General features: G+C 41.0%; 1 protein-coding gene across 12 annotated transcripts in view; it reads right to left on the bottom strand.

The window, feature by feature from the left end:
• The window catches only part of AKAP13 (A-kinase anchoring protein 13), a 1,236,163-nt gene that overhangs the window by 889,003 nt on the left and 329,622 nt on the right, over window positions 1-17,538 (bottom strand). For all 12 annotated transcript variants that reach the window (XM_085644487.1, XM_085644486.1, XM_085644483.1 and 9 more), the window contains exon 6: window positions 2,932-3,115. In XM_085644487.1, coding sequence (XP_085500613.1) covers window positions 2,932-3,115 — 184 coding nt within the window. The remainder of the gene's footprint in view (window positions 1-2,931; window positions 3,116-17,538) is intronic.

Genomic DNA, 17,538 nt, shown 5'->3' on the forward strand with positions numbered 1-17,538 from the left:
ATTTTTCCTCTTACCCTATGAGAAGCTGTCATTGCTCTACTGCTAAAACCTGGAAAACGCCCTTATCGCTGCACTATGCACAGATCTTTGATGTTACTTAATCAGGACAATAAAATGCTAGCCAAGGTTATTGCTATGCTCCTCTCTTTTTTTAATGGACAGTATCATCTCTCCTCTGCAATTCGGATATGTCCCTCGTCGCTCTACCTCAATTATTCCTCGCACGGTGTTTGTGGTCATCAATCAAATCTCTCCTGATCTCCCAGCAGTAGCTGTGCTCTCAGATGCTGAAAAGCTATTTGATTCTCTTGAACGGTCCTTTTTATATGCCAGCCTAACGAAATTTGGGGTCTCAAAGGGTTTCCGCAAGCTAATCACTCTGTTATATACTGCCCGTGAGCATGCCTTTAAGTTAATATTGCACTTTCTGAACATTTGCCCTTAACACGTGGCACCGGACAAGGCTGCCCACTTTCTCCCCTGCTATTTATTATTTCCATGGACCCTCTAGTCCAAACAATTCTTGGAGAGGCATTTGGATCAGAGGCACCGGTTCCATTGGGGCCTGCAATTAGCCTCTTTATATGTGGACATCTTGCTATTTGCCCAAGCCCCTGCAACTAACCTTCCTCCTCTAATCAGAGAGGTGGTTCGATTTGAAACTCGCTCTGGCTTGTCCATTAATTGGGGTAAGTCGGAACTCTTTCCATTGATGGACGCTACAATCACTTGTACTGTCGACTACCCTCTACAATAGTGCGAAGACCCTCTAAAGTATCGTGGTGTCTACTTACACAGGGATAGTTTCAAAATAATTTGATGTAATTACAGACCAGCGGTCGATAAACTTTCTACCCATGTCGAGCGGTGGATTTAACTGCCATTGTCAGTAGTGGGGAGGATTGCCATATTCAAGCTGGTGGTCCTTCAGAGATTTTTATACTTAGTTCTCAACATCCCTTTTGCTCTGACCAAACTTTTTTGGATAATCTGTGCAGTCTACTCACATACCTCATATGGACGGGCAGCGTCCTCTGATTAGTTGGAGCTCTCTAACACTCCCCTATGACTGTGGAGGCTTTAGCATTCCAGACTATACCTTTATTAACTAGTAGCTCAAGCGCATTTTGCTTATTTCTGGCATCATCCTGATGCTAGACTGCAATACCTAAAGCTGGAATGGACGCAAGCTCTTCCTTTAACCCTCTCCGCAATAATTCCCCAGGGCTTAACTAGAAACCGAGCGGAGATACAGACGCTCCCCACCAAACACTGGGCATGGACCAAGCTCCTCCAAAATGTGGGTTATAATACTTTATATTACCCACATATCTCTCTTTCCAAAAACCCTTGGCTTCCACTGACTCGGAAGAGCGTAACCCATCCCACGCTAATAACATCACCTACAGACGATGGGAGACCTATTAAAAAACTCTACCCTGCAATCCATCTCTGCTCTGACAGAGGGCCATAACACAACACATGGACAGGTTCCTTCTACACAGCTTACAGAGCATTTTACGCACCACCCTTCCTTCTTACCCCTCAGAGCCACAGAACTTTCTCCCTCACATTAACTATTACCACCCTAGACCATTCTCTCTTGATATCCCGCCTATATCATACTTCCCTACAAATTAGACCAATCGGGATGGAAAAGGCGAGGGATGATTGGGAGGAAGATTTGGGATAATTCCTTCCCGATAAACCAAGGTACTACTGCTGCGGACAAACCAAACTGATTTCCAATAATCACTTTCACAAATGGCTACACTTTTAATACCTACATCGTGCCTACGCCACACCCAAAGCATTGGCCAAACTAGATCTGACTAGATCACACTACTGTCCCAAATGCGCAGCAGAACATGCTTATTTTGTTCACCTAGCTTGAAACTGTGCTCCGATACTCACTTTCTGGGAAACTGTCCATTCTGTATTATCTCGCATGACAGAGCAAACATTTACTCCCAACCCACTATTGACCCTCTTTGGATATGTAAAACCATTACCTGTGGGCATCATGTTTTACGCCTATTGCACTGTTGCTAGCCAAACGATAGGTGGCCTTCTATTGGGGAAGCAGCATATATCCTAGTGAAGCAGCTTGGTTGCATAATCTGTCCTATTGTGATACTAATAGTGAAATTTATGCCACACTGCAACACCTGACTTCACAACCAAGGGGCTTATGGCAGCTTCTCAGAGACTATCTATTGAGGCTGACTCCCAATACAGACTATGACCAGGAAAGAGACATTACATGTTCATGACCACGCTGGAGCGGTTTCCCTTTTATTCTTCAATTTTCTTTTTATATTTGTTAATACCTCTATTCTCCACTGACTTGTCTTCTGCTGTTATCTAATCTACTCCAGGGTCTTTTCCTACACACTTGCCCATGACACTCTCCTTCCAAACTCCATTTTCAGCCACTCCACTTGCTCTTTCTTACTATTACAACCCTGGCCCACTTTTTTTGCTTTCTCTTTATCTATTTTGCGAAATGCTTCAAATTGCCATGTTTGGACAATTGTATTTTAATCTGAAGCTTCTGTGTTCTTTTTGTTTCTCTTACTAAATGCTTTATAGCTTACAAAAAAAAATAATATATTGTTCAATTTAGTCAATGATTTATTAACAATCCCTCCGACAAGTTAAATATTTATTTTTATTTAATATGTATTAAAAATAATTAGAAGTTCTGTAAAAAATTACTTTGTTTTTCCCCAAAAAATAAATAGTTACATTTATTCAAAATTGGAATACATAATGCATAAAGTGATATGCGCTGACTTGAATGCTTAGGCAGTGTCCTTTCGATTGTGAATGAGACTCAAAGCAAAATCATAAAAAAGTCTGGCCTTAATTTATTACAAATTGTTAAGAGCTGCAATTTACAACATGAAATATAAAAACACAGTCTCTTACTCTGTCAAAAGCTGATATAGTTTCTGAAACCCTCTCTCCAGGGCAAGGCTTACAGGGGTAGCTCCTTCGTTGTTATGTACGCTGAGAGACTCTCGTCCTCCTGGATGCTGTAACAGAAACCACGCCAGTCCCAAAAGATCCAGCCTCACAGCAAAATGCATCAACGTCTCCCGAGGGACATCCTCTGCAAAGATAGAGACGGCTTCAAGGTTAGAAACAAAGTTATGAGTGCAGGTCATGCTTTCAATTTATTGTAAAATTTAGATATTCAAGAAGATAAGGATGTCAAAGAAAACTCATTATAAGAATAAATTGTCAATACTAAAGCAGAAATGTCTAATGACTGAAAGGTGAGGTTGTGATCATGCAGTGAAAAGCATGTCATAGATAACCCAAGAAACCGTTCAGGATGAGCAAGAAAACCCAAGAAAAACCGCTGGACCTCAGGGGTGGCTCTCTAGGATCGCTCCACAATGAGGAATAAACCCACTAGGGAACTGGTGCATATCGACCTAAAGCAACAAAATGCCCTGACCTCCTCAGAGGAAGCCCAATAAAAGACATGCAGTCATTTTACATACAGTGCATTGTGGGCGCAACAGGAATGTACAGCAGTTTTCTGCACCCGCAGGGTAAGCATTATGTTACTTACCCAGCAAGCATCTGTTCTTGGCATGTAAAGCTGTAGATTCACATAACCCTACCATCTCGTGTTGGGTCCACATTTTTGCAAGTTGTTTTTCTTCGAAGAAGTCTTTAAAGTCACGAGGTAAGGTGACTCCTCCTCTCGGTGATAGTACGCATGGGCATCAACTCCATTGTTAGATTGTTTACCCATAAGAGGGTGAGAACTGAGTAAGTGAGTGTAGTAAAGAGATGTCCATGCGTATATAATGTAAATAAGGAGAACTGCAACAACTACAGGTGACTGGGGAGGTGGGAGGGTGCATGTGAATCTACAGCTCTACATGCCAAGAACAGATGCTTACTAGGTAAGTAACATAATCCGTTCAAGGCATGTGTGCTGTGAATACACATGCTTTGCAAAAACTATATAGCAGTATTCCGCCAAAGCGGTGGCTAACCAGTAGATGATGCAGTTGTCTGAAAAAGTGTTTTTAGCACTGCTTGCCCTACATTGGCTTGTTGTCATGCTAACACATCCACACAATAGTGTTTGGTAAATGTGTGTGGTGTAGACCATGTTGATGCTTTACATATGTCAGCTATGGGAAATTTTACCTAAAAAGGCCATGGATGCCCCCATTTTGTGAGTGGAATGTGCTGTAGGGGGTATAGATAAAGTTCTTTTCGCTTTGCATAGCAAGCTTGAATTCATTTAACAATCCATCTTGAAATGCCAGATTAAGGGATAGGATTGCCCATGTGAGGTGGTGCAAATGCAACAAACAGTTGCTTTGTTTTACAAAAATAGTTTGACCTTTTGATATAATACAGTAACGCTCTTCTGACAAAGTATGTGAAGAGCTCGTTCTGCTCCAGAATCAGGTTGAGGGAAGAACACAGGTAACTCAATTGATTGGTTAAGATGAAAAGTAGAAACCACTTTAGGGATGAATTTTGGGTTAGTGCGAAGAACTACCCTATCTTTATGAAGCTGAAAGAAGGGTTCTTCTAAAGTTAATGCCTGTAGCTCACCAACTCTCCTTAATGAAGTGATTGCAATGAGGAAGGTAACTTTCCATTAAAGGAACTGTAAGGGACAATTGTGAAATGGCTCAAAGGGAGGACCCATGAGTCTTGTAAGTACAATGTTGAGATTCCATATCGGTGCTGGAGGTATTCTGGGTGGTATTACATTTTCTAAGCCTTCCATAATGGCTTTAATCACAGGGAATTTGAACAAAGATAAATGTTATCTATTTTGCAGATATGCAGCCACTGCTGCAAGGTGCAATCAAATAGATGTGCAAGCTAAATTCGACTGCAGTAGGTGAAGAAGATAACAATGTTTGAAACAGAAGCATCTAAAGGATTGATCTTGTTATTACAATAAATAAATAGTTTCCATTTTGCTGCATAACAAGCTCTGGTAGTGGGCTTTCTTGCTTCTTTTAGAATACAGTTTGGTGGCACATTTAAGCATCCAAACTATGACTTCAGGAGCCAAATCCCTAAGTTGAGCTCCTTGGGGTTTGGGTGTCTGATTTCTTCACGGTTCGGAGTGAGAAGGCTGGAACTGAGGTGTAGCTTTTGATGTGGAACTACTGAGAGTTACAGAAGTGTGGTGTACCATAGTTGACGGGCCCATGTGGGAGCTACTCAAATCAGTGTGAGTGATGTTTGCCTGAGCTTTTGAATCAGAAAAGGAAGGAGTGGGAGAGACAGAAAAATCTAGGCAAATATCTTTGACCAATTGATCCATAGGGCATTGCCTTTGGATCGAGGGTGTGGGAACCTGGAGTCAAAGTTTGGGCATTTTACCTTGTCCACTGTGGCAAACAGATCTATTTGTGTAAATCTCAGTTTTTGAAAGTATTGAAGGACAACTTGGGGATGAAGTAACCACTCGTTTATTTGCTGTGTCCTTCTGCTGAGGAGATCGGAAAATGTGATTGTTGACTCCTGCAAGGTGTTCTGCCAGAAGATGAATTTTGTGATGAATTGCCCAGATCCAGATGGTCTGAAAGAGGTGTAACCGCTCTAGAGAGTGTGTCCCGCCTGTTTTTTGTATATAGTACATGGTTGTCATGTTTTGAGCGCAGACTCGGACAACCTTGTCTATTAGATGAGACTGAAAAGCTTTGAGTGCTAGAAATACTGCTAGTAGCTCTAGAAAGTTGATGTGAAAACATTTGTGCTTGTTGTCCCAGAGACTCTGAATTGTGCAATTGTGGAGATGTGCACCCCAACCTGTGAAAGATGTGTCTGCTGTTAGCATGAACTGTGGAACAGGGTCGATGAAAGGTCACCCTTTTGATAAGTTTTGTGGGTTCCACCACTACAGAGAGCGATGGGTGCGGCTGTCTACTAATACTAGATCTGTTAATTGGCCCTGTGACTGATTCCACAGACGTGCTAAGCATTCCTGTAGAGGACGCATGTGTAGTCTTGTGTGAGGCATTATTGCAAAGCATGAAGCTGTTCATTCCTAACAATTGCATAAATGTTTTGTCTGTTAAGGTTTGATTGGCCTCAAACTGTAATAACAGAGTCTGAATATTGTGAATTCTGGCTGCACTGGGAGAGGCTAAAGCCGTGTGAGTGTTGAGGCGCTCCCAGATAAGACTGTATTTGTAAAGGCTATAGAGGAGACTTTTGCACGTTCACTGTGAAGCCCAATCGGTGGAGTAAGTTTATTGTGTGTTTTATACACTTTTGGTGTGTGCTGGCTTTGATGAGCCGGTCGTCTACGTAGGGGAAGACGTGAATTTGTACTCTGCTGAGATGGAGATGCCACTACTGCTAGACATTTGGTACACGCTTTGGGAACAGTAGTTACTCCGAATGGGAGTACCTTGAACTGATAGTGTTTGCCTGCTATCTGAAATCTGAGATATTTGCAAAGAGCTGGATGGGCAGGAATGTGAAAGTATGTGTCTTAAATCTAGTGTGGACATAAAATGCCTTGTTGTAGAAGAGGATGCAGTTACCATATGGAAGTGTTCTGACAATATGGATGGGTTTAACACTGAGATCCAAAATGGGTCTCAAGGACCCGGCCTTTTTGGGGATTAGAGAGAGAGACTACACACCTGATCCTTGGTACTGTAATGGAACTGGTTCTATGGCTCCTTTTTCTAAAAGAGATTGCACTTCCCATTTGAGTAACTGTAAGTGGTGTGACGACAGTTTGTGATTGCAAAGTGGGATGTTTGGAGGATTGGTGGTAAGCCCTGGTCAATAACCATGTCGGATAAGATCAATTACCCACTTGTTGGAAGTTATGGATTGCCAAATGGGGAGAAATTGCAAAAGTCTTCCCCCGACAGGTGTTATATAATCAGGGGGAAATGTTGGCAAGTCACTGTTTGTTGGGAGAAGGTGAGTTGTGTGCAGTGGCATCTCTACCCCTGGAAGTGTTTCCTCTATATCCCCCTCTCTAAAAACCCCTATTGGGAGAGGATTGAGTGTTGCCTTTATATGAGGAAGCATTTGAGTCTGAAGATGTGGTTTTTGGACCCTGCTCTGTAAAAGGAGCGGCAAAAGGAGCCTCTATTTGATAGAGACTGGAGCGCTCCCATGGACTTTACTACGTTCATGTCATTTTTTATTTTTGATAAAGCCGCATCGACTTCAGGATCAAACAGGTGTTTTTTGTCGATAGGGGTGTTTAAAATAGATTGCTGAAACTCAGGTTTAAACCCCGAAATCCTAAGCTATGCATGCCTTCTGAGGAGAATGCTGGTATTTACTCTCTAGCCGCGGTGTCAGCAGCATCTAGAGGACATCTAATAGACGAGTTAGAAATTAGTTTGCCTTCTTGAACTAACTCTTGTGCTTTGCTTTTGTGTTCGTTTGGGAGATGTTGCAGTAGTTGCTCCATCTCATCCCAGTGTGCACTGTCGTACCTAGCTAGTAGGCCCTGTGTGTTTAAGATGCACCACTGTTTAGCGGCTTGAGCAGCGACTCGCTTCCCTGAGGCATCTATAAGCTGAAGATTCCTTCTCTGGGGGAGGCGCATTACCAGGTGTTTGTGAATTAGCCCTTTTGCAAGCATTGGACACTACTAGGGAATCAAAAGGTAATTGTCCTCTGATGAACACACGGACAGATGGAGAAGGTTTAAAGTTTTTATTAACTCTGGGGGTTAAAATACATGATTGCACAGGGTCTTTGAAGAAGTCATCTGCATGCCTCTTCATGTCCTTTAACACAGGGAGTGTTTGACTTGACCTGTGTGTGGACCCAAGGGTTTAAAAAAAAAAAAGTCTTCTTCTAAGGACTCTTTGTTTAAGGAAACCCCATGACACCCTGCTGCTCAAGTGATAAGTTCTTGATAAGCCATGTTATCTCCTGGTGGTGATGGTTTTGCTGGGTAAAGTTCCGGGTCAGTATCCCCTGGAGGGTCAATGGTGTAATCATTCCCTGGGTCTACAGGCAAATGAGTGTCTTCTTCATCAGTATCATCCCCTTGAGGCCGTGTATGTAGAGATCCTCAAGGTGTTATGTGTAAGGGATCTTGAATTGGTAACTCTGGAAGAGATGGAGGGGATTGAGAGGCAGGGTTAGTAGCCATGTACTTTATTCTATTCAGAGGAATGTTATCAGCAGGGTCCTCTGAAAGAAGTCTGTGTTTGACGGCTGTCTTGCCAGAAATATGTCTTGTATCAGGATGGATATAAAGCTTCTTCTGTTTAGGATTCAATTTAGCCTTGAGAACGTCTCAAATTGGTTTGCGAGGCTCAGAGAGGCTGTCCTTTGATTTCGGCGGCAAAATAGTTTTGCTTTTGTGAGCAGAAGGTTTCGACTTCGAAGCATGTTTTGGTTTCTAAGTGAAGGGTTTTGGCTCCAAACCAGATTTGCCCTCAGCACCAGTGTTTCGGCTCTGAACCAGATCTGTCCTTAGAAGCGGAGGGTTTACGATCCGAAGATGATTTCGGCCGACTCGATCCCCAGCCGGAAGGCTTGATAGTTTTTGTGTCGAGCTAGGAGGCGGGACCACAAAGATTGCCTCGGTGCCGACCTTGGCCCGAAGGCAGAGGTGGTGCCGTAGCCTTATGTTTTAGGAAAAGGTTTTGGGGGCAAGGAGTCTTTGGTACTCACAGCATCCTGACCCAGAGGCACCTCTTTGGACTCCAAGTTGATCTCAAGTTCTGAATATGACTCTGGAACAGAGATGGCCTCTTCTTCTGCTGCCAACGCTTTGAAGCTTTCATGCTACAATTCTTCGCCGAAGATATCCGGAGTGTGTGAATTTTTTCATGTTGCATTTCTCGTTGTCTAGCCAGATGACTGTGTAGAGTTTTCTTCGACCAAAACGACTTATAGGCGTCACAGTCTTCTTCCTTGTGCTCGGGTGAGAGGCACAAGTTACAGACTTGATGTAGATCGGTACAAGGGTACTTGGCGCTGCACAGAGGACAGAATTGGAATGGAGTCGTTCCATCGGCGGAAGGGTAGACCAACGCGGCAAAGTCCGATGGCCGCCCGATGTGTCAGACGGAAGATAGAGTGGTTCCTGATCGATAACCGGAGAACAGGGAAACGTGTTGGAGAACAATACAGTTGATGGTAGAGCGGATTGCGCAACAAGGTGAACCAGAAGAACTGTTACGAACCAGAGCCGAACAATATATGTTTAAACCCGATGGTGGAAAAAAACAATCTAACAATGGAGTTGATGTCCATGCGCACTATCACCGAAAGGAGTCACCTTATTTTGTGACTGGAAAGACTTCTTTGAAGAAAAACAACTTGCAAACATCCAGACCCAACACTAGATGGCAGGAGTATGCAAAGCATGTGTATCTGCAGCACACATGCCTCGAACTGTTGTATTATAAAAGGGTCTGCAGATGCATGTGAGCCCCGTCTGTAATTCTGTAATACAGTCAGCACCAGAGAACATATAGCAGCGGCGCTACCTCAAGGGGGTGTTCCCTCATTTGCATTGTGGGGTGGCCCCAGGCCAATAAAGGAAACTTTGTTTTGCAGTTTTATATAGCGCAAACTCGACACAAAGGTATTAGAATGCTTTACATGATCACCAGTTACACTACACAAGGTAATGCGACTTTGTCTCTGCATCCGCAGAGCATTATAAACATAGAAGCAGAGGCACAAAGCCATCGGAAGGCACACTGAATGTACACTAAAAATCTATGGTTAAGTTAAAGGAGATCCCATGTATCCCCAGATATTCCTTTATAGGCTGGTGCAGTCCCTCACTGCAACCCCATGCAGGGTCCTGCGTAGGTAAAGACGGAGTGCTGCATCAAAGGAATAGACAGAGCATGAAAACAAATGTACTCCCATGGAGTGCTGGATGCAAAAGAAATAAGCACTGGCTAGGCCAATGGATTGCGCCTTTTCGACGTACTGGCTTTGCTAATGCATTTTGCTAATGTTGTACAGCATTGGGGTAACAAAAAATAAAACAAGCAAAGGAGTGATGACACCGCTGCAAATGGCGACTGTTATTCCGTAGACTCAAGAATGCATGCACATACAGAATGGCATGGGCATCATTTGCTCTTGTTGGTTATTTACCGATTCAAGAAGTTGGGTGCCATTTAGAAAAAATATATAATACTTACAGAAAAGTGCATTTTTAAAGCAGCAAACGGTCCCTCCAAAAGCCTTAAAATTTAAAAAGACATTTTTTTAAAGACCACAAAGGGTGGGGAAGCAGTAGAGATGCGGGTTTGAGTGGAAAGAATGAGCCGTGGGCAAGGGAGTAAAAAGGCATTTGAAGCTGGAGAAGAAAATATTTAAAAACAAAAAACAAGGAGAAGCCAGGGAGTTGTGGGGGAAATAATTGATGGCCTTGAGGGCGCGGGGGAGGGGAGAAGGGAGCAACACAGAGCGTGCACAGGGAGCAGAGTGTTTTGTTAAGGGGCATGCAGCACATAAGGAGAGACGAACACAAGTGCACTCCTACTGAGTGCTAAAAGAGAAAGAAAACAGTAATTCCCTAAATGTAAGCAGAGTAAGGATGCAATCAAAAGGATGGTAAAGAGGGAGGAACAATCACAAGAAGAGAATGGATAGTTGCAAGTTAAGAAGCAAACAAAAGAGTTTGGAAAGAAAGTCAGCGTATAATAAACAATGAGCTGACCAAAATCCCATTGTTAGAACTAGTATTGTACCCAAATGAGAACTAAAAAGCAACCAACTGCTCCTCCTCACATTCCTACAATGGGATTAACATTTATGTATTAGGGAACCTGGGAAAGGGGCCCTTAAACCAGGCACTATAAGTGCTTCTACTATGAATTGCAAAGCTTTATACCGAACATTTATAGGAAAATGGGGGACCTTAAAATGTGACAGAAAGCTTTAGCAAAAGAAATTAGGATGAAATTCAAGCATTAATATTTGGTTACTAGCTAAATAAACTTTCACCAACTAAAATGAATTGCGCAAACTGAATTATAAAGCTGAAACACCAATAGGTAGATTGGAAATGGTTTTCTATTCCAAAGGAAAAAACAGAAGACAAAGATGTGCTTCAAATATATGACGCTTCATACAACTGAACATGCTGACGCAAATACTTACCTTGATGAGGTATACTTAAGCATCACACCTTAAAAACACATAAGACCTCAAAAATAAATTTAATTCATCACCATAAAAACTGTAGTGAGAAAAATCAAATTTGTATGCACCTGTAGGAAACGTTTAAGAGTCTTGATAACAGCACCATATGATGGCTAGCTCTAAGAGCAGAAAAATTATGCATTGTTTTATCTGGGGCTCTAGCTACACTAAGCCACTTGTAAAGAGATTTAAAAAGCAACATTGAAAACCTGAATTGATTTTAGACAATAAACTATAAATGAATGCTACAAAAGAGAAATGTTATTGGTTGCTTCCAGGCACTTCTTCAATAAAGATCAGATTTAAGGCAACGTTTAGTCTCATGATGGCCCTGTTGGCACTGGGATCATTGCCAAGCACCAGCACCTAGTGACTCAACACTTCTCAGTATGCCCTCTACCCCAGCATGGCTGCAGCGGCAGTCTCCTTGGTCGCCGCCCCACCATTTTTGCTAAAATGATCAACAAAGTCTCAACAATGACAAACTAGTAAAGAGAAGTGTAGGGCAATGTTGGTTGGCTTTGAAAAGCCATGCAGCGCTACAATAGAACAGCTCATTTGTAAATTATGAATGATAGACAGCCCTAGTACAGTCCGCAGCAATTGAACTCTGATTGTTACATTGTTACCTTTTGGCTACCCAGGATTACGGATGAAGATGAGAGTAAGGTTGTGTCTTGAGTGAAGCTAAAGTATTGCAAAAAATGTACCTTCCCTAAAAATTGCTGAAGAAGCAACAAACTACAGGACATCAGAAGTGCAACAGAGAAACCAGGAATAAGGCAGTTGAAGACAAAGAAAACCTCTTATTTAATTCTTCAGGGAGAAGCTCTTGGCCTTCTAAGTTTTCACTGGTGGCACTCTACTTAACAACCTTTAAGAGCCTGGACCCCTTTTATTCAGTGCAGCCTGCATCGGGGCTAAGTGGGAGCGCTGTGAGGACGTAGGTAAGGTGGGACAGTGAGGAGAGATGAGGACCAGAAGGTTGTTGGGAAGATAGGTTCTGGGGAGTAAGGCCACTGTATTTGACTGTATGTGCTCTACAGAACATCAAAACGTCTGCACCAAGTTTGCAAGAGGTTGCAACAATAAGTGCAGTCCCAATGATTAGAAGTAATGCACCCACATCTGTTCTCAGAAGAGGTCTACTTTCATATTTAGAAAAGGGCACAAAAGCACAAATAAATAAGTTGGCAATACAGGGGGAATTGCCATGGGAGAGATCTAAAGGCCAAAGTGAATATGGACAAATAACAACAAACCTTTTGGCAACATAACTAAACAAGTGGCAACCATAACCACCAAAATAGCAGAAGTAGCAAAAGAAACAAAAACCACCCTGACAAACAAGGAGCTGCGAATCAGTCTTCTCAGCACATCGCTGTCAAACCAGTAAATGGAAAGGGCAGTAGCAAAATCCCAAGCATTCAAAATCAAGGCTGAGAGAAGAAAAATATATTAATAAAAAATTTGATCTCCAGGAAAAAATATTCTCAAACTTTTCACAGCAACGACATAGCCTCCCTCTAGCGTTTAGTTCAAAAACCTCCATTCAAACTTCACAAATCCCTCCTGGCCTGGTGACAGCAATTGTAGAACCTGGAAAAAACAGCTGGGCACGCAATCTTGCACAGGGTTTACAATTCAAGTGCACTGAGGACACAAACATTCATTTTAGTCCAAAAAGGGGTAACCTGCAGCTATTGAATTTATCTTTTCTAATACAGAACACAATTAGCGATGATCCCCAATCTCAGACAAACTGCTGTGAATAAGTAAAGCATTCTCTCAAATACTCTTCTGTCTTGCTACGATAAGCATATCACACAAGCCCCACATACACACCATTCAGATCCCTGTGTAACTCAATGTCAAGACTACTGAGCCAATGAATACTTATAAAAAATAAATAAGAATGAGGGCTGTATGATCTGTCCAGAATGAAAAATACACAGATTAAGCTTTATGTTGCTTTTTAAAAACCATCAATCAGAATCTGGGGTAGACTAGTGTTGACATCTTCACAAATCCCAATTGTAGTTGGATTTATATGAAACAGTTTTTCAGATCATACAGTCCTAAGGCTTAGTATTAAATTAACATCGGAAAAGAACAATACTTTTTTACTGGTCAAAGGATAACAGACGCTAAATCCACTCGCAATTAGTTAAAAATATAAAAAGGGGGATTGCCTTATATTTTCAGGAAGAGGATAGCTCCTCTTCCTATGAAGTTGTTTGGGACACTTTAAACATAACCTTAACAGGAGAAATTGTTGCAAATCAAAGTCAAGAAAATAAGAAAAGAAAGAAACAATTAATAGAGTATACAAGGTAAAGGAATTACTTCATTAGGAAGAGGCTAAAAGCAGTCTATAACTAATGGAGAAGGAAGTGAAAAATTAATAACACAGTAGGGCAACAATTGTATGTGGAAGCGCAGAAGGTATGTGTAATTCTTGCATGGCAAACCAGAACGGGAAACTACCATTACAACACAAGCATTACAACATAATTCCATTACAACGTATATGCCATTACAACGCATGCTATTACAACGAGTATTAAGGTAAGTGCTTTGGGTAAGTGTTTTTGTTAACCAGTGCATGTAACCACCGTTCATTTATTTCAGACTATGTAATCTGCAGCACAGATCTGTTTATGAAAGTCAGATCACTATTTATACAGCACACGTACGTAAGCATTCATGCACACTTGACATTGGGAAACACTATTAGTAAAGATAAAGGCAAAACTCTTCACAATGGAAAGCGAACAGATCACCAGTCAGTACACTTAAATAAACTGACCCAAATGCAGTTCCTATCTTTCTGTGTTATAAGACAAAAAGAAATAAGAAATAAAAAAAAACTTTGTCAACAAATTAAAGCAAAAGAAAAGCAAGCCCAAAAGGACAAAAACTGGCATTCTGGAACATAGTATCTGCTCACATGGGGATAAAAAAGTCAACTCAAGCGTCGCCAGTTCCACCATCCGAATGGGAAAAACATATTCTAAATCTAACAACCAAATACAAGCCTCTTCTAGCCAGTGCCCCGATCAAAAGGGTCAATCTGAACAGGGCATGTTAACAATTTCAGCTACTCGGATTGACGCTTTTATTAAATCCGCCGGATCATCTGCAGCAATGGGCCCAGATAACATTCCGATCAAAGTTTTTCAATCAAACCCGGAAGACTGAAACAAATTCTTAATTCCTCTTTTTCAGTATTCATTCAAGACTGGGCATATACCAAAATCCTGGCAAGGGAGCATTGCCGTCCCCCTCTTAAAAAAAGGCTCTAGTTCAAATCCTATCAATTACAGACAATTTGCCCTTTTAGACGCCACTGGCAATATCTTCGAAGCATGCGTATTGGACCATCTAAAAGATTGGGCATTTTCGAACAACGTGATCCTCATGACACAGGTTGCTTTTCGTTCAAAACATTCAATTACGGACAACATTGCTATTCTACAGACTGTTCTCGATAAGTATGTAGTGGAAAAATCACAACCAGTTTACTGTGCCTTTATTGATTTTTCAACTGCTTTTGACAGCGTGGACAGGCCAAGTCTATGGGAAAAGCTAGAGTGTTTAGGGGTCCCCCACGATTTACTCACAATAATTATATCTTTGCATACTGCAACATGGTGTAGAGTGAAAATGGGGGGAGATAAGGGCTTAATCAGACCAATCCCCACGATGAATGGTTTGAAACAAGGCTGCCTTCTCGCCCTCTTGTTATTCTCCATTTATATAAGCAATCTACAGGGGTACTTTTCCCAAATTAATATTTTCCCCTCAAAACTACCACAAAGTGACATCTATGGCCTAATGTATGCCGACAATATCATTATAATTGATCGCACCCCAGTTGGATTACAAAGAAACCAAACTGAATTAAATAGATACGCAAATGAAAACTTCTTGGTCCCTAATATCTCCAAAACAAAAGTTTTACCTTTTAAAGGAAGAAGGAAATTTTCGCCATTTACTTGGTTTTTAGGAGGTAAACCAATTGAGGTAGTGAAAGAGTACGTTTACTTGAGACAAATATTCTCATGTAATCTCCAAAATGCTTCTCACTTTCATCACCTGGGGCGAAAGGCCAATTCCCATGTTGGGGCCTTAAAGAGATTTTATTCCTTGACTGGAAAGACACTTTAAATCCCTGCTAGAGGTTTTTAGCGTGAAAATCCCACCTATTCCATTTTATGCTCTGAAATATATACAGATTAAAACCTGGCAACCAATAAAAGTGAAAGAAGAGATTATCCTAAGGAAACTGCTGGAAGTCTCAAAATCTGTTCCCGCACAAGCCCTACGACTTGAGCTCTATTCAATAAGTACATATGCTCAAGCCATCTCTAATATTATAAGGTGGACTTTTAATCTTTCACATGCAGATCCCGGCTCTCTAAGACATATATTAAAATTCGAGACTTTAAAAGAAGAATCGGCACTGCATACTTTCAATAGTTATCTTAAAGCAGCCCAAGAGGCATCACAATGCACTATGGCACTTTTGCAGGGTTGGTTTCCAGCACATTTGAAGCTCTTTCTAAAACATATGATGCCAAGAATGAGTTTTGACTCAGACAAGGAGTATTGTACTCAATTAAAACATTACAAAAAATATGCAGACACTATAGTGTATAAAACTCCTAAGCATTACTTAAAGTTTCAGCTTGAATATAGAGTAAGGCTTTGTATCCTTTTCCTGCGATTAAGAATTCTTCCATTAAAAGTGTACTCTTCCAGATGGAATTCCTCTGAATGTTCATCAGGTATCTGTGAGTTGTGTAACGGTGGAGTGCAAGACCTGTGCCATGCACTTTTAATTTGCCCAAATTCAACCCTGGTAGAAGCCCGGCAACATTTCATAAAACCTATTCACCTCAGATATAACGCTATTTTATCTCAAGATTTAATATCATTGTGTAAGTCTCCTCAAAATTAATTTATTTGCTATAACTTGTACAAGTTGGCAAAGAGTTTTTTAAAGTTGTAAAAAAAAAGTTACAATTTTAATAACCACAGATTATGTATTTGTCATCGTTAAATTTAAATTCCCATGTCTACAACGTGCTTTTAAAGAAATTGTAAATACAATTTGTTAAATTATGTATTTGTTGAACCCAGACGAGGTCTGAATCAAATAAAAAAAATTGATTTGATAATATTAATTTGTTATTTTTAAATAATTAAATGCAATGCTTATTAGGGTGTAACAACCACCCTCTGGCACGGGATGCAAGAGAATGTGGGGTTTTGAGTGGGGTAGTGTATTAATACTTAGATATTGATTTTAATGCCTGTTATTAATCCCTATTAATTTTAATATTTTTTAGAATTGTTTGTAAAAAAATTATACTTGTGAGGATGTAATGCCAATCCTCTGGCACATGATGCCAGGAAACTGGGGGGGGGGGTGTATTAATCCCCAGGTATTAATTTCAATATATGGGTATTAATCAGTATTGATTTCAATATTAATTGTTAGTTATAATAAAATCATTATAATTAATGCTTATGAGGGTGTAACACCCATCCTCTGGCATGGGATGCAAGTGAATTAGGGGTTTTAGGTGGGGGGAGTGTATTAATTTGTGTTTGAATCTGTTTTATTAGTTTTTCTGTATAACAAAGAACACAGCAAATATTTGCAATACAGTACGATTTACAAGCAGGCTGTGGCCAATATATTCATGTCACTTACATAGGTTATCACAATATTAAAAGAAACGTCACTGCATACCTCAATGTGTCTACTATCGTGTGGCTCATATAAGTCTACTGCATACTAAAAAATTAGTGACTGCCAACTGCTCTGTCAAGTAAATGGCAGTAAGTGTACTGTAGTGAGAGCTGCCAACTTGGGAGGCGAAAAATAATATTAGGGACATCTAAAACATAACTATGATTGTATGGTTTATGCAACATAGCACCACCCACGGGTCCAGACGACCCCCCCTCCCACGCACTCCACAACAACAGCCCAAGGTGTACCTCCACATCCCACAGTGTTGGATCTATTGAGTTACGTTCGGCAAACCACAATTGACAGTGGACCATGGCAGTGCACTCATAACTCGTAGTTTGGATGCATATCTGGCATGGCTTCAAGCCCAGAATCAGTTGTGACATCTAATTCCTGTAGTGGGGGAGAGTATTAATACTCAGGTATTAATTTTAATATCTGAATAATAATTTGGTTTGAATAAAAAGAAAAAAATATGTAATGGCTTTTGAAGTAAAAAATGAATAGTCTGCGCCGTTGCGGGGCTCCCTGCCGGCGGTCACAAGGGTGGTATTCCTGATTTGGAGATAGGCATTGCGACATATGGGATGGTGGAACACCTTGACTCGGGAAACCCC

This window comes from Triturus cristatus, chromosome 3_1 (genome assembly GCF_964204655.1).
Source record: "Triturus cristatus chromosome 3_1, aTriCri1.1, whole genome shotgun sequence".
Classification (NCBI taxonomy): domain Eukaryota; kingdom Metazoa; phylum Chordata; class Amphibia; order Caudata; family Salamandridae; genus Triturus; species Triturus cristatus.